At 43.9% G+C, this 18,149-nt stretch overlaps 1 protein-coding gene across 1 annotated transcript in view; it reads right to left on the bottom strand.

The window, feature by feature from the left end:
* Positions 1 to 854: 854 nt before the first annotated feature.
* LAMC2 (laminin subunit gamma 2) overlaps positions 855 to 18,149 on the bottom strand; it is a 45,535-nt gene continuing 28,240 nt past the window's right edge. The window contains exons 12-23 of the mRNA XM_083743774.1: positions 17,698 to 17,834; positions 16,470 to 16,626; positions 14,698 to 14,903; positions 14,229 to 14,308; positions 13,338 to 13,475; positions 9,664 to 9,808; positions 9,214 to 9,363; positions 8,826 to 8,940; positions 6,980 to 7,179; positions 5,503 to 5,661; positions 5,299 to 5,398; positions 855 to 2,513 (exon numbers count right to left, since the gene is read on the bottom strand). Of these exons, the coding sequence (XP_083599900.1) occupies positions 2,263 to 2,513; positions 5,299 to 5,398; positions 5,503 to 5,661; positions 6,980 to 7,179; positions 8,826 to 8,940; positions 9,214 to 9,363; positions 9,664 to 9,808; positions 13,338 to 13,475; positions 14,229 to 14,308; positions 14,698 to 14,903; positions 16,470 to 16,626; positions 17,698 to 17,834 (1,838 nt within the window). The 3' untranslated portion in view covers positions 855 to 2,262. The remainder of the gene's footprint in view (positions 2,514 to 5,298; positions 5,399 to 5,502; positions 5,662 to 6,979; positions 7,180 to 8,825; positions 8,941 to 9,213; positions 9,364 to 9,663; positions 9,809 to 13,337; positions 13,476 to 14,228; positions 14,309 to 14,697; positions 14,904 to 16,469; positions 16,627 to 17,697; positions 17,835 to 18,149) is intronic.

The raw sequence follows: 18,149 nt of genomic DNA, 5'->3' as shown, positions 1-18,149 counted from the left end.
ATAAAAAAATTACACTAATGAAATTTGTGTTGACCTTCACTACTGTTTCCGTTTACTAGGTAAATTTCTGTGGTTTGCAGCATAGCAACTACTTAATGGGACTTTAGAGAATAATTTGCTGGAAACAAGCACAGTTTGACAACCTTATTTTATTTTTACTTAGCAATTATATTAAAATAGAATTCTGCCGTTCCCTTTTTCATTTGTTGTAGCAAAGGTTGATAGATGGCTGGTTCTATGTTGTTAAAGTAGCATGCTGACAACATCTGCTGCTGCCTCTCCCGGTGACAAACAGGCTTATTCGCAGCACAGAATCCCATGTAAAAGGTCTGGTGAACAGGGAAAGGCAGATTAGTCCTAATCCAGAGAAGTATCCAGTAAGATTTCCATGTGCACCTGGGTTTTTATTGTGCTTTTATTTCTGTAGCACAAGAACTCTCCCATGTAGCATCAGAAGCTGATTTCAAACTCTGGTGGGAGAGCAGTTGCTAGAGGAGGGCCTTTGTGTGTAAAACACAAGAAGCTTTGACCTCTTCTGGACTGAAAGTAAATGACGGTTGTCTGGCAACTACAAGGTACTGTCTTTCATCTGTTTTGTGGACTGAGCAAAGAAGCTGGCCAGGCTGATGCCAGGACTAATCACTAGGTTGCAGTGGTAGAATGCTTGAGGGATGATCACAGAATCAAGGCATTGACCAGGATCCCTCCGTCGCTGGGGCATGCTGCAACTACCTTTATCCAAAGTTAAAGTCGATTTCGCCACCACTAAAATGTTCACACTGTGCGGGGGGTGGGGGTGGGGAGTTTCCAGAATGAGAAACACAATTAAGGAAATAAGCAGCCTTCTCAAACCATGGGGATTCATTATTTATTTTGCCCTTTTCACCCAACCACAACAGAATACTTGATGTTTAGCACCATTATACACGTGTATGAAGTACTGTTCGAAGCAAGGGCATAGTGCATGTTTCTTTTTCCAACTACAGCCTTGAACGATAACTTAAAACAGAGTTATAAAATGGAAACCAGCAGAATTATCCAGAGGGATTTTGTCTGTCTCCCGCAAGAAAGTCTGTCCCTCCTTTCACTGAGATGGTGATTCAAAACAAGAAGCTTAGGCTGCCATCCTAGACCCAGTTACCGGGGGGGGGGGGGAGTTCTATTGCATTCAGGGGGACTTTCTTATGAGTATATATAGGCTTGCACTGCTAGGCAATTTTACTAAGCTATAACCTAAGGCCAGGTAGGTGGTTCTCACTATATAGCCACATGAGGTTAACAAAACACTCTTGAGCTTGTTGTAGATAATCTACCAGAGACACCCCCATTTTCATTGTAAAAAAAGGGAGGAGAAATGAAGCAAGAACATATTAAATCACCATTGCTGCCACAGGCTTCTACAAGCCTATATTTATTTTCTACAAGTAACTCTCAGGGCTTCCCCTGCCCCCCCCCCCACTCTGAGGGACTCTGGGAACTGTAGTTTGATTAGAGTATTGAGAATATGCTGTTCGATATCACTGATTTCCCAGAATTCCTGTGGTGAGGCAATGCTACTGAACCAGTTTTAGGCCTATGCAAGCTTTCAGTGGCCCAAACTTATCCCATCCTTGAGGTTAAGAAACATTAGATGCTAAGAAAGATTTTCAGAAGGAAAAGCAGCCTGCGAGATTCTAAGTGGGAGAGTGAGAGTTAAGAGTAATTCATGGTAATAAAAAGGTTTTAATGTAGCATAAGTTAATTTAGCTGAGTATAACTTCCATCTTATTACATTAGATCAGGCTGAGAGAAAGGAAGGCTAGGATGGCGGACACGTAGTTGGGAGTTCAGATTCAGCTGCTGGCTCCGAGCTTTGAACTGCAGCCACACACTAACCCAGGGCACATACCTTCTCCTAATATAGTCAGCAATAATCATGTCTCTCGGCACACCGGTTTCTTTAAATTCAGCTGCTTTGTCGTGCAGCCTGCAGGTTGCTTCCCTTGCTTCCCAGGAGTGGGACAACTAAGATAAACTTTATGTCTCCATGCTTGATGCACCAAAGTGGAACTGCTGCAACATAAACCAGAATGATGCGCCTGCTCTTCCAGCCTGATGAACGGAACTTGAAAAAGATCTATTCAGCAGTCACATGTGGCTTTTTGAGTCCTGAGAGGCTTGGATCTTTTGAAGCACTCAAAACCGTTTGCCTAACTCTGATGCTTTGTGTATCCAAGATCTAGCAGAGTACATGGAAGTCTTCTGTCCCAGCTTCCAAAGGCTTCAAGGTTTCTCAATGGGAGGTATGTTGTAGCAACTTGGGGGAAGACTATCCCGGATTTCCTCCAGGTTCTTGATATCATCAAGAATCTCAGTAATGCTCCATTCCAGTGTCTGAATCCGAAGTTTCTGACGCCTGGCTGTTTCCTCCAGTTGCGCCATCAGTTCTTTCAACTGGTTGTTTCTTGTTCTGACTTTACTTAGGTTCATTTCAAGCATGATCACACCTTGCTCATCCACAAACTCAGGTTGATCTATACGAGGAGGTAAAATAAAAGGAGAACTCAATAGCAAAACCTTCTGAGCAAGCATCCCTCAATCTAGTTGGTTGTTGAAGGAGCTGTCCCATAATCCACAAACCCAAGACTTTATTATAGTGTTGCCTAAACTTCTGATAGCCAAAGCCCACTTTTGTCTGAATTAAATTTAGAGGCAGGTTCACTCTACTTTCAAAACACTGACTTTCAGAGGCTGAAGGCAGCAGGTACCTCCTACACCTTCAGAGGACTCTGTGTGAGAAACTGTTTCAACCCCTGGTTGGAAGAAGGCACATCCAGAGCAATGATTCCTGGGGGGATGCAATAGACAGTTTCCTCTGAAGGGAGGTGATCGAACCAACAGGTAGTACAGAGATGCTGTGTAAGTTTCCAGAGAAGGACCTGGAAGTAGCCAATTTAGGGATCAGAGAAGCATTCACTTAATTGCAGCTTCATTCACAAATCCCAGTTTGACACAATCAGTTACAGTAATTAAGCCTATTGTCCATTGATAAAACTGCCATTGTAATGTTATTTATTCACTCATGGATCCCGGATTCTAGAAGAAGATCATCAGCTTTATTTAATAGGTGCACATCGTGATTCAGAAGTGGTCAATAACCCTGGATTCTCTGCTACCCCTTGCTGAAAACTGACCCTAAATTCGAAGATCTTAGAAAGGCTTTCATTAAGGTAAGTTTCCAAACAATGTTCTCCATTGTATGTGGGACATTTTTAATGATACTAAGCAATCTGTGATTTTGCATTTGTGGATAGATTTTTAATTGTAGACCGTTATTTGTTTAATCAACAAAAACAGTTTTCTTGTAGTAAATAAATATGCAACCATAGACAACAAACAATGTTGTTACATAGCAGTTCCCCCTGCCATGCATATTGGGCCTGCAGACATTGAGCTCTGCATACAAAGCCTTTCAAAAGGCTCTGTGTGTGATACCCGGGTGTCAGACAGGACAGGTATGCATAACTCCTCCCATGCAAATTCATACTTACCTGAGGGGACTGTATTAACTGCTATGTCACAGGTGTGTGATCATGGGTGTGATTCTTATAACTGAAATAACCAGCAGCCTCAAAAGAGTGCAATTTATCACACAACAGTATTCAGTCCTGCAGCTTCATGAACTGGTCCTGGTGCATGTAATGTGTTAGAAATGAAAAGATCTTGGATCTGAAGTCCTAACATTGGTAATGAGTTAAAACCACAATATGCTTTGACACACCGCAAAATGCTGCACATATTGAAGAGCAGCTGGTATGTGGAAAAATATAAGGCCACTCCTAGGCCACAGAAATATGTTCCCACAGCAAATGTATGTTTGCAATCCCACATTTGCCAAGATAATGTGAATGTGGAGAGGGTAGAGGATCAACAGGGATTCAGCACTCCAGTCTCCTGCTTGCGTATTCTCCCCACATACAGCCTGACCTCTTATTAGTGTTTCAAGACCACCACTGGGTTAGGGACTCTCTCATGATGTGTAGTTCACAGATCCCATGGTTTCATCATACAAGGGGAATAAAAAGCTATCAGTTAAATTTTATGTCTTTATTTGAACCCATAATATTTTGTCCAGTTGTGTTTTAGACTTCTTCATCCTATGTAGCGGCCTCTAGATTGCTATCTGCAACAGAGGGGGCATCTGTACAGGACCCGACACTACAGGGATTTTCATTGTGGGACAGTTGCATGTGGTGCCTCAATCTAGGCTGTCAGTGCCCAGCTAATCCTTAATCAATCAAAACTTTATTAGCAAAGCCAACAGGCCACAGCTATACAAGAATTAAAAATAGAAATAAGGATAAAAGGGAGAAAAGAACAAGCAAAAGGAGGTCCGTCAGATGAACAAGTCTGTCACTCAGATGGTGGCCCTCAATTTCATAGCTCTTTCGATGTACCTCGCGACCTTCTCTGTTATCTGACTAGCTAATCCTTAAGTACAGTGGTACCTTGGTTCTCAAACTTAATCTGTTCTGGCAAGTCTGTTCGACTCCCGAAACCATTTGAAAACCAAGGCTTCTGATTGGTTGCAGGAGTTTCCTGTGCCCAAGCGGAAGCAGCATTGGATGTTCGGCTTTTGAAAAAGGTCCACAAACCGGAACACTTACTTCCAGGTTTGTGGCGTTCGGGAGCCAATTTGTTTGACAACTAAGCCATTCAAGAACCAAGGTACCACTATACTATATATTTCAATCAATCAATCTCATATGATTAAGCTATCAATAGAATAAATATTTTTAGTCAATTACCTTTCACCAGTAAATTGATTATTTTTGTGTAACATCAGAACTTCAGCAGAGATATTGAAGAATATGAATGCCACCTTTATTTCTTTTTGATCCCTTCTCACTAGAACCAAAATGGCCTCCAAAAGTGAACAAGTCTGCCCTTAAAGGTCTTTTTTTTTTAAAAAAATAATTTTTATTTGATTTTACAAGCATAAAGTTATAACAATACCAAGTACACATACACCATTAGAGATTTATCTGAATCTCCAGACTTCCCACCATTCCCTCCATTGTTAACATTTTCAGCTGCGTATTATTTCATGATCTATATTTTGAATCTCTCCATATTGTCCATAGTAATTGTTACATTGCAAGTCTTATTAAAATTCTAAGCCTGCCCGTAATATTCAGCTGCACCAACAAACATTTGCTCCCACCTACTGTAACTGGTTCCTGCTTATTTCTTCCAACTCTACGATTCTGTGCTGGAATAATGTTTCCAGACTTAACAGGAAATAGAACGGCTTCTTACCCATCGTGCGCAAAACATCATCCAAGGCACGGAGGACTTGTTGGACTGTGCTCCCAGCAGCACTGGCATCCGCCCGGGCACCCTGTGACGCCTGACCAACCTGAAGAAGCCGCAACAATCAAACGTATTATTAGCCGGCCTTCCTCCCTCAGCAGGTTCCTTTAAAACCCCTTTTAATAAAAAGGCAAAAAGCTGCACACTCACTTCCTGAGCTCTGGTTGTATCCATGCCAACCTCCAGCTCCTTCCTTTGTAACCCGCTCTCCACACGTCTAGCCTCATCCCGCAAAGAAATGATTCCTTTCTCCAGGACTAATACTCCATCTGCTGTCCTGTTTGCTTCCATGGCCAGCCTTCCTATCTCCTGCAAAAGAAAGCCAGCCAACCGCACAATTATAAGGTCAGAATCAGTGGCAATGCAAAGAAGACTAAGACAGGAGTTACGGGCAGGTGAAGGAAAAGCCTTGGTGGCTTGAGGTGCAGAAACAATGAGCAACTGCATTAGGTAGATAGTAAAAAACCACATGTATCTGTGTATACAACCAGTACCTCCACTCTGTGTGCTGGGGAAAGAGGGGCATGTCTTGTATGATGACATTTCATTACATTCTGGTGCAGATGTAGCCACGCGGCTCCTTCCATCAGCTCCAGCTAGCTTGGTCAGGGATGATAGGATTGGCAGTCCAAAAACACATAGAAAGCACCACATTGGCTAACCTTGTTGTAGTCTGTGTAATGTTTATATTTTACATCTCTGTAAATTGTATTGAGACGTATTGAGTAGTAGTAGTAACAATAATAATAATAATAATGCTACAGAGTATCAGGGTCATGCTCCTGCAAACCACCTCTAGCTGGGCTACAGCTAAGGATGAAAGGTACTGTGGAGGCAAAGTCCAGAAGTCCTCTGCCAGCAACTTACTAGCTGGTCTCAGTCAAACCCCACCCCCATCATACTAACCTACCTCACAGGGATGTTGTAAGAATTACTGCATAACAGTGTACATGTAGCAATTTGAATTCTCCAAGCGCTGTGGAAATGCCATATGGTGTACAGCTAGGGTTGCCATATTTCAAACAGTGAAAATACAGACAGAAAAATTGTTGAGCTATTTTTATGGGAAATCGGCTACCATACGTCCGAATTTTCCCAGACATTTTTCTGATTTTCATATGGACACTGCTGCTGACTGCAGTATTCCGGATATGTACCAGAGACTCCGGACATATGGCAACCCTATGCACAGCATATCTCCCTGCATTTTAGTTTACGTAGTTTTGAATAACAATATGTTATCCAACCTAGCAGTCTGAAAGCACGTCAAAGTGCAAGTAGATAAATAGGTACTGCTCCAGCGGGAAGGTGAACGGCGTTTCCGTGCACTGCTCTGGTTCGCCAGAAGCGGCTTAGTCATGCTGGCCACATGACCCGGAAGCTGTACACCAGCTCCCTCAGCCAATAAAGCAAGACGAGCGCCGCAACCCCAGAGTCAGCCACGACTGGACCTAATGGTCAGGGGTCCATTTACCTTTTATCCAAACTGAGCCTCCAGCAAACATTGAATACAAGTCTGAATGAACAATTCCAAACCAGGCTGTTGCCAGCCAGGTATCCTTGATCCCACCCCTATTTCCTCACTGCAGATCTCTGGCACTAACATACTTTCAGCCCCCCCCCATACCTGGTCAATGTCCCCCGCAATCTCCTTTGCTTCCCCAGCCATTCTCAGGGCTGCCTCTGCTTCTGTAGCTGCAGTGCCCAGGGCTGCTTCTGCGATGCTTGTCTTCTCACTGGCTCTGGTGACCATGTTGCTGATGAACGGGAGCCTTTGCATGGCATCTTCAGCTTCTTTTCGCTTGTTCCCTACTTGAAGATCGAACCCTGCAAACAGAAAGGGTGGGAGGGAACCCAGCTGAATAAGGAGCCGTGTCAGTGCAGAGAGGAGAAGTCTGAGCCAAAAGTACTGAGCTGGGTTCTGGCCAGCTTCCAACAGCTTATGGTTAAAGTACCAGGCAGAGAATTAGGGAGCAAGAACAGGGCAAGGCAGAGAACATGGAGGCTTTTCAAGCAGAGGCTGGGCAGCCAACCCTGGGGGATGCTCTAGCTCTGAAATTCCTGCATTTGGGATTAGACTGTGTGGCCAATGAGACCCTCTTCTTCTGTGATTTAGTGCAGGTGACCCTCTAATAGGGATGGGCAGATTTGTCAATTTTAGTTTCTTATTTTTCCAATCTTAAACTCAGCTCTCCACATTTCCACAGCAACATTCACCAGCCTTGTAGGACAATTTCTCCTACTAAACTTTTTTTTTAGTATTTTTGAAAAGCAATTTTGTATGTTATTTTCACAACTATATGCACTTGAGTTGACACTTTGCTTACTCATTTTTGTACACAGTGGTTGGTTGCAGAACTGCATTGCAAAATTCAAACAAGTGCAGTTTTGGGGGAATTGCTGAGTTTCAGTTTGTGTTCTGGTTTGAGAAGTAAGAATTAAGTGGCTTTTCATTAAAATGCAAACAAAATCAAATATCTCCCTCATCCCTATCCTGGAGTTTATTCATTATATTTACACCTTGCAAATGGCCCAAGGACCTTCAGGGCAGCTTCCAAAAAATAAAAAAGACCCAAACAAAACCCATGAAGCCTCTGAAAAAAATCTAAAAATTAAATCTAAAACTAAAACCCAACTCCAACATTTAAGGGCAGCAAGCTGCAGCAGATTAAAAGTTTCCTTAAATCTGTTAACAATCAACAATCAGCGTCACCTTTACTACTGAAATAAAACAGCTTTTCGTGGGGGAAATTCAGTGTTGCACTACGATGATTGTTCTGTCAATGCTTGCCCTATGGAACAATTTCCTCTCTCCTCCCCCACCCTCCACTGTTCTGGGGGTTCTCTCAACCATCCAGAGTGGATTTGGGGAAGCCACATTGTCTCAGGGAAGAAATTACAAATCATGAATTTGAAAATGTGCAGGAACAGACAGCAAAAGAAGACGAGTGTGTCACATCTTCATATTGGAAGTCTCACCTTCATGGCCTCTAACCAAGTCAGTGGCAGACTTTGGGCTTTAAAACTTCAGGGGTGTCCTGTGTGGTGCCAAAATCCGGCACCCCTCTGCCTCTCATCTTCCATTGCTCGTCACTGTTGTGGTGCCCTCTTGGCTCAGTGGGCAACCTGGTCACACTCCCCTAAATCCACTTCTGACCAAGTTCTCCTACCTATAGAACCTGGCTGCCCCTTGATTGCCTATACTTCACTTTCTGACACAACACCAGCCTTTTCCAAAAGAACCAAACTGCCAAAATGAAGGGAAAAAACCATTGCATTCTCTTTGTTTACATTATTTACATGCAAGACCGTTTTGATGCAAATTTCAATTTTATTTATGTTGAACTCTGGACATGGATGTCATTGCTTCTTCTGGCCTCCTCCTCAACGAACTCCCCACCCATTACTCAGAAAACCCGCAACCACAACACACCTGCAAATGGTCTAGACCCAGCAGTTGTCAAGCAACTCACCCTTGAGATTCTTCAAGATGCTGTCCACTTCATCAAATGTGGCATTGCCAGCACTCAGTGCCTGCTGAGCTTTACTCTTGGCAAGGTTGGCACGAGACAGCAGTTGGACAGACACCTGCAACAAGCAAACAAAATAAATAGCATGAAAATGAAAATACAGCCCCACTCCCAGATCTATAAAAATGCCCTCTATTGGAGAATTCAAGGACACTAATTAAAAATTAGTTTGTTTCTATTCCTTAAGTGAAATAGACATGTCGTAAAAAATATGCCCATAACATTTGCCTAGAAACCCATAAATGGCAAGGAATGGATTAAAGATTCCAGGGATCCCAGAGCCCTTTACCCAATAATGGTCTCCCTGATTGCTAATATGGATGTACTTTACCATTCTGTCGTTCTGTCCTTTTTGCAAGAGCTCTTTGATCTCTTCCTCCCAACGCTCTGTGTTGCCTTGGAGCTGCTTGTATTCTGCAATGTACATTCCCGCTAAGCCAGTTAAAGAATCTGCTTTCTTCCGGAGCTGACCGGCTTCCTCCTGAGAAAAGCATCACTTGGTTCAGAGCCCCTCACAGCTGTCACAAAAAGCAGCCTCTCTCCACCTCTAGCAAGACCACCCATATCTAAGAAGTGCAAACAACTGTTGACTAAATAAGGGATGGCGAACTGGTGGCCCTTCCAGGGTTGTTGGCACTGCAGCTGCCATCATCCCTGATCACTGGCCACATAGCCTGGGGCTGATGGGAGTTGTAGTCCAACAACTGAAGGGTCACATGTTGTTGAAAGAGAGAGTGTGAATGCACACACACACACACACACACACACACACACCCCTCACCTGAAAGAAGCTTGTGTCGACCTTTGGTAAGCGAGCCAGAGAGTCAAGCACCATCTGACTACTCTGGTAGACCCTGTCAGCATCAGATGCAGCTTTGCCAGCATCAGCCTCCAGTTTGCTTGAGAGCAACTTTACCTCATCATATCTGAAATGGGAAGATAACTTTTAAGCCTAGGAGTGTGAAACTCCTTTTTTCCAAGAGGTATACCACATCACCAAGTTAATGTATGAATTCAGCCCAAGTGATTCTGCTTTTGGGCTCTCCTGTCTACCATGATTATTTGTGGCCAAAACATCCAAGCATGTTGTGGAGAGCCAGTGTGGTGTAGTGGTTAAGAGCAGTAGTCTCGTAATCTGGTGAACCGGGTTCGCTTCCCCGCTCCTCCACCTGCAGCTGCTGGGTGACCTTGGGCCAGTCCCACTTCTCTGAAGTCTCTCAGCCCCACTCACCTCACAGAGTGTTTGTTGTGGGGGAGGAAGGGAAAGGAGAGTGTTAGCCGCTTTGAGACTCCTTCGGGTAGTGATAAAGCGGGATATCAAATCCAAACTCTTCTTCTTCTTGTGATTCTCATAAACCACAGGGATTTTGAGGACAGGCAATGACTGATTAATGTGTATCCAAAAGAGCCATGAACATGCATGCGCTGAACCTGGAAGTGACCCCAAAATGTCACTCAATGCGTCACAAAGAGGACAGAATGGGGGCAGGGTGGAAGGGGGGTGGGGCGCATTTATCTGCTCTCCTGACGCACAGGGGGGACAGGAGCCAGTCACTGACTGTCTTCTAATTCTGAGAGCCCCACTAAGCCAGAGGGGAACCTCCATGATCTCTTTTGCTGTTCGAAGGAGAGGCTCTTGTGCATGGCAATGCAAGGTTAGTCCATTGTAAGATACTACGTGAGTCTTTTCCGCATCTGATAGTTTATTCTTCATCATAATTCAGCACAAATCACTTGTTCAAATCTCAACTCAGTCATGAATTCACAAAGTGGCCTCAAATGCCTCAGCTCCTTGCAAAGTCGTCGTAAAGAATTATCGAAAAATATGTCTGTGAGGAGCTTTGAGTATTAAAAACACACTATATAAATAGCAAGTGTTACTATAATTATATATTATTGTGAAAAGTATAGTAAATGAAATAATAAGTTATTATAATAAAAATAAGGGACATGTTTTAACATCACTCTTAAACACCCGGTTTACTGTGACATGAATTATTCAGTGGACTTGATCAGATCTAGTTTGTTAGTTTTTGCCAACTCTGAAAATTTCCATCACATTTTCTTGGAGGTTTTTTTCCTGGGAAAGGAGGGTTCTAATACCCTGCTATATTCAACTTAACAGCATATAAAAGGTTGATAACGAACACAGTACCCTTAGTTCACACAAAATAACCAGTAATATGTCCCATGGGGAGCTGATAATCATGCCTCATGGTCATATTCTTTCTATAAAAGCCTGTCCATAACATTCCCTCACATTTCAGCATCTGTAAGAAGCAGAACTCTGGGCAGGACACGGCATATATGGAAAGAGCAAACTTGAGTCCCAATTAAAGCTGGGCTCCCCAGAAGCACTCTAATCTCTCTTTTATAGCTTCACTAACCACACTACAGAACTTTCTCCCATAAAAGTCAATAGCTGCCATTTACTATGACAGAGAAAAAGGCCAATGCTGAGCCTGGGAATCAGTTATGATGAAGGGAAAACCTGCTCTCACCCGGCCACCTTTCACCAGATCCAGGTGTGGGGGGGCAAGGAGGGGCTTGGGCAAGCTGCATCCAAAAGCACCCCCTCATCTGTTGTCACCCCTGCCCATTCACCTGCCTGGCTCTCTTTCCTGGTCCCTGCCCCTCACACTTATCACTGTTTTCTCACTCAGAGGAGGTGAACAGGAAGTGAAAGCAACCTATGAATGTTTTCATAAATTACATGAAAAAAAATAGGTTCCCAGGGCTTTGCTTGGCTTAGTGTAGATTAAAATCCCATTGGCAATTAGAATGCTCTCCACAGACTTATTAATTGAACAGATATCAAGAAGTAATGAATTATTAGGAACCGTTTAAGGGAGGCGGGAAGTCAAGTTACAAATCAGGGAGACGAGCCAAAGGGTGTAAAGATGTATAACTGAAAATGTTTGTTTTTTATTTTTATTTTTTTCTCTTTTCTCTAGTTTTCTTTTGAATATGCAACATTGAATATGCAATGCATTTGTAATATGGAATATGTAATCAAAATAAAATATATGCATAAAAAAAGAAGTGAAAGCAACCAAGCAGAGGCAGCCAGGAGGTCTTGGCCAACCTGATGCCCTCCAGAGGGCACCAGTTTGGGGAAGACTGCTTGGCAGTTGGACGTGGGCTCAGCAGATGTACAGTGATAGGCATCCTTCATGCTGAACCTGCCTGATACCTGGTAGCTCAATCATCATGATGAGAGGCCTCCCTCAGAGGGATGCAATCTGTCTCTGTGTCAGGGGAGGGGAACATGTGGCCTTGCAGACGCTGACAGGCTCCAACTCCTACCTGCAATCTTGTGGGCCTTTATTTTAAGACATGCATCCTGGTAGTAAATGTATTTTGCTCCTTGCAATAAACATTATTGTGGTAAGCAGCTCCGAATTTGGAATTGCATTACAACTGCATCACATGCACCAAACAGGATTTGGAGCCCCTGTTAACTAACCTCTCGCTCCCTTGTCTTTGGTGTTTTCTTTGTTTCGCCTATTCTTTTCACGTAAGTGCTTTTCTTAATCTACTAAGCATTTTTCCTGTTGGGATTCCCCTTTTGGATCTTAATCAAGCTGGGAATTGGGGACTTTCCAAGCTTGTCATTTAAATCCTCTTGTCCCTTATGTGTTACTGACAACAATGGTCAGTTTATGGTAAGAATTGCACCCCAGTCAGAGAACAATGGACTAGGAAATGCTTAAGCCCTCATCAATATTGTCACTTAATGTCAACAGTAAGCTTCCTGTACCACTATTAAAGGTAAAGGTAAAGGTACCCCTGCCCGTACGGGCCAGTCTTGCCAGACTCTGGGGTTGTGCGCCCATCTCACTCAAGAGGCCAGGGGCCAGCGCTGTCCGGAGACACTTCCGGGTCACGTGGCCAGCGTGACATCGCTGCTCTGGCGAGCCAGAGCCGCACACGGAAACGCCGTTTACCTTCCCGCTGGTAAGCGGTCCCTATTTATCTACTTGCACCCGGAGGTGCTTTCGAACTGCTAGGTTGGCAGGCGCTGGGACCGAGCAGCGGGAGCGCACCCCGCCGCAGGGATTCGAACCGCCAACCTCTCGATCGGCAAGTCCTAGGCGCTGAGGCTTTAACCCACAGCGCCACCTGCGTCCCGTATCACTATCTGGATTGAGGGTAAAAATTAATAGAGAAGTACCACTATTAATTCTCTATTAATTTTACCCTCAATCCAGATTTTCTCATGCGATCCTTTTTGGAGAACTATGGAGAATTAAAATAGGTACAGGAAGCTTATTATCCACATTAAGTGACCTGGGTTTTCCTTATCCCAGGAAAAGCTCCAGTCCTATTTCAAAATGCTTTTAGCAATCATGATAATAATATCATGAAATAATGATGATGGGACATGAAGTCAACCGAGAAGAGAAAACATTCCCTGCACTGAAAAAGCATTCAAAGCAGCACAGTTGGACGTACTTTTTGTGGAGCCCTGGCCCAGAGTTCACCAGGATGTCTCCTCCACTCGCAGACGACTGCAGCAATCCCAGTGCCTGCTCTGAGGCCTCTGCCGCTGCCCTGGCTGCTCGCTCGATAGTATCTGCCAGCTGCATGTGCCTAGAAGGCAAAAAGAGAACATATGGGAAAGGGGGGAGAGGATGATTCACAGCCAGCACCCCACCTTGTCTCTAACCTAAATAACATGATACAGCATTATAGTTAGCTACTTGGACAAGTTTTACAGCCTGCTCAATCCCAGGAGCAGGGTTCCAAGGGCTTGGATCCTAAGACCCACAAGCAGAGTTGTGTGTGTGAAATCAGCTTCCCAAATCCTCTTCACAACTGCAGCTACCTGTGTTTCCTACTATGTAAACAACAGGAAGCTTTGGCTTTGCACACTCCCTCTTCCCTCCCCTTCTCTTTCATGCTTGCAAGCTTTTGCTTCCAGTCTTAAACAAACCACCATTTCCTGTGACACATAACCTGGGAAACTGTGGTTTGTTTTCTTATGTCTGAAACAGGCTCATGTCCTTTGTGTGCTGTGGTCAGAGAAATTGGCAGTTGCTGATTAACATATGTTAAAACAATGCCACTTCCATCAGAAAGTCAAGGTCTGGCATTCGAGAGCCACCACCAATGCGAATTAACTAGCAGCTACAATGATGCTAAAACTACCTTCACAGGAGACCCCTGGAAATTGGAGTAGTTTCCTTGTCTAAGGGCAAAGGCAAGTTGGTAACCATATCTGCACTTCACTGTTATAAAATTACTGCTCCTTTTTTAAAATGTTAGGTCTTGATGTTTCCAACACCAAGCCCAGTGACAGAAAGTATGTTAGGAGCAGTCTAGTGAAGATTATTATCAACTCACCTGTTTGCCAACTTCATGGCTTCTTGTGCCAGGATTAAAAATTGGTTTGACCCTCCAGGGAGGTCTAAAGATGGAATAATCTGCATGGGGGAGAGAGATATATCAATGTGCACTTCCAAGAAGCAGAGGATCCTATGCTGTGTTCCACAGCTCAGCATAATTACACTATAGTCCATGGGTTCTTCATCTTTCCACCCTCAGGACCCACCAGAGAGCTAAAAGCCTCTCAGCTCCACCAGTCACAAAACAGTGCATCTCAAAGTGTTTTTACTCATTCTCTGTAATTTCTTCTCTCTGTCTCCAAACCCCTGGCATTGGGCAGGCCAGAGCAGCACTGGTAGGAATTCAAAAGGGGTATGCCGTGTGTCCCATAGACATATGATACATTGCACCACACACCCTTTGCTAGGCATTTCACTAGCAAATGACAATAATGCACAAGACAGTATTTCAGAACGCAGATACTTGCCACGCTTCCCATCTTTGCCTTGCTCTGCTCCAAATCCAAGCGAGCTCTCGCAACAAGCTTCCTGGCATTTTCTGCCTGGCTCTGGTACTGACCACCCAAAGACTGCAACCTGTTGGCAGTCTCCGTGATCTCCTCCAAGCGGGTCCGGTAGGTGGACTCTTGAACTTTCATCTTGGACAGGCGGCTCCCCAAGGACCTGTCAGAAGCTTGGACATGAAGAAAGGATAACGTTTGACATTAGGCTGGAGAATACAACATAAATGGGCGCATGGTTGGTGGTGGACAAACAGAGAAACAATTCGTACAATCTGGGGGAGATCCCCACTGAGAAGAGGAGAGTTCATCTGAATATTCTCAGTTCTGCCACACTAAGTAGTCAGAAGGAGGGGAGAGAATGGACACAGACATGGAAAACTGCTTAACGTTATGACATGAATCATGAATTGAGGGGAAAGACCATGGCTGCGTACATATGGCTGGCTTAAGACGCAGCAAAGTAGCCCGCTCCCGGCTGCACTGCAACACACACGAGCCAGTCATTGTATGCATCAGTATGGCTGGATGTGTTTTCAAGCTGCTGTCTGCCTATACCACTGGGCAGAGAGGGGGCATACACACTTTGTCTTTACAAGGCTAACATTTTAAAATTGGATCAACGTTGGCGGTTTTGGGGGGATGCATCGAAATGCTGTATCTCTCAATAAGCTACAGGCGGGTGTGGATTGTGACTAACATATGTACATGCCTTCACAAACAAGAAGAGGGAGTGCACTGGTTGCAGAGTCCGTGGGCGGGGGGACACAGCTCAGTGGCATAGCATGTGCTCTGAATGCAGGGGGTCTCTGCTTGAAAGCCTGGCACCACCAATTTAAAGGGCTGGGGAATACACACATTCACAAAACCATCACATTTTAGAACACTTTTATACCACTGGCAGTCCTCTTTTTTCTGCCTTCTAAAAAAATTAAGGCCCAGGAGACAGAAAAATAAGGCTTTCAAATATTGTGTGTTCAAGAGGGTTGTGTGTTAACGTTTTGCTTTTAAGAACTTTTTCTAGATACAGTGGTACCTCAGGTTACAAACACTTCGGGTTACAAACACTTTGAGTTACAGACTCCACTAACCCGGAGGTAGTACCTCGGGTTAAGAACTTTGCCCCAGGATGAGAACAGAAATTGCATGGTGGTGGCGCAGCAACAGTGGGAGGCCCCATTTAGTGGTACCTCAGGTTAAGAATGGACCTCCGGAATGAATTAAGTTCATAACCAAAGGTACCACTGTACTGATGTTTTTGTGTGTGGACATGATTGAACCAAAATTAAGCATTGTCAAATCCCATTGATTCAAATGGGGGGAAATAAACATCTATTTAAACCTCTGTGGCTGCACTCAGCCACTTTTCTTCCTCAGTTCTCTTATAATTGCATCAGACCCTCCAAGTGTCCCTATCTTCAGGGACGTCCCTGATTTAGAGAAGCCGTCCCACATTTCCTTAGGATGTTCCTATTTTCACTGGAGAAATGCTGGAGGGTTTGGAGTTATCCCACGCCTGAGCCAACTGAAGGCAGCCCTGTACAGGGAAGTTTTTTTAATGTTTAATGTTTTATTATATTTTTATATATGTTGGAAGCTGCCCAGACTGGGCAACCCAGTAAGATGTGTGGGGCATAAATAGTAAAATTATCATTATGGAATGGGACGTTCCTATTTTCATCACAGAAAAGTTGGAGGGTATGTCACATTCCAGAGGGATCTCGAAAGACTCAAGTTACCTTGTAAGCTCTGGGCCTCCCTCAGGACTTGCTGGAGCATCTCTTCTGCCTCTCGCATTTTCCTCTCCAGCTCTGCGTTATCTCTTGACTCTCCACCAGTAAGAACCTGAGAGACCAGCACTTCAAGGCCCTGCAGTTGCTGGAGGTACTGGTCTACCTGGAAACAAGGTAGGAGAATTCTGTGAGTGAGTAACGGAAAGACATGAATACAAGGCATGCAAAGACTTGGCCAGCAGCTCCAGAGTCTTCAAAAATATGCAGTCTGGAAGATTCAAAACAGGTGCCTAAGAAGCTTCCAGTTCTAAATAATTAATATTTTAATGTTATCAGGTTATAATAATGATAATTTAAAAGAAGTTACTACCTAGATGTTGTCTTAAATATTTTTTATTGCATTTGTGCTCTGCTGATCCTCCAAAGGGTTGAAATAATTTACATGCAATTCCTAGGAGAATCCCATCCAAGACGTTTACTGGGACAGGCCTGCTTGTTTGCTGGCTGGCTGGTTGGCTTATTTATATATTTATATTTATGTTTGACCAAACTGCAGGAGGCATTGGAAGACAGGAGTGCCTGGCATGCTCTGGTCCATGCTCTGGTCCAGGGGGTCACGAAGAGTCGGACACGACTAAACGACTAAACAATAACAAATTTATATTTATATTTATTGATTAAGTTAATTTATATACCGCTCTATACCCAGAGGTCTCAGGGCGTTTAACATTTGTGCTTTCAGACTATTCTCCAGGAAGAAAATAGAATGAGCTTTATTTATTTTTCTTTTCTGATTCCTAACCTTTTTGAGATTAATTAGTTCCAGTAAAACATGTCACGATTCATTGCAGATGCCCTCAATTAATCAGGCAGCAGATTACACCGTTTGCAAGGCCCCCATTTTAAAAGATATTTTCACTATGCAGTTTTATGCACACTTCCCCTAATGTATGTTTTTGGTTGGAAAACTGCATTGAGAAATTCGGAGCAGTGTGAATTTCAAAGCATAGCTTTGTTTTGGTTTGCATCTTGTTTTGGAATTAGATAGGCTTACATTAAAATGTGAACCAAACTAAATTTCTCCCCCATCTCCAGTGGGAGGTTTTGCATTAACAATCCTAGTGGTTCTGCACCCAAATAACAAAGCAGAGAACAGGGTGTTGGGCAGCGACATTTAGTACACAATTGATAGCTATAGTCTTTGGTAATGAAAGTGCAAGAGGGAAAAGCCAACCTGAGTCTTCACTTGGTTGTAGCAAGCTGGGCAACGGGTGTGTTCGCAGCTCCGCCCTTCGAACCCTGGCTTGCAAATGCAGCTCCCATCACTGTGGCACCGTGATGGCTCAGAACTCGCAGAATTGCAATTGCAAGCTGCGTAGAGTAAGAAAAAGCATAAGGTCAGGAGGGGATAAACATAATGTATCTCAAAATGCATATTATCTCTCATTTTTTCAAACATTAATTTGAAAAGTGTGGGATCTAGTCAGAGGGTGGGATTCACCTAACAAGTCCACATGCTACAACCTCCCAATAGACCAATAGTAGTTTCTGTGTCGTGCCCTAACAGACAGCGTGTTTGACTGACTTGCCAGCAGATGCAGGAACTTCAACCATCTAGAGCAGGAGTTGGAAACCTCCAGATGTTGTTGTACTCCAGTTCCCGTCAGGAGTCAGTCAATGATCAGA

The sequence above is a fragment of the Podarcis gaigeae genome (assembly GCF_964106915.1).
Source record: "Podarcis gaigeae genome assembly, chromosome: 6".
In the NCBI taxonomy this organism is placed as follows: Eukaryota; Metazoa; Chordata; class Lepidosauria; order Squamata; family Lacertidae; genus Podarcis; species Podarcis gaigeae.
The sequence above is the reverse complement of the archived record's forward strand: the minus strand, read 5'-3'. Positions and strand labels throughout refer to the sequence as shown.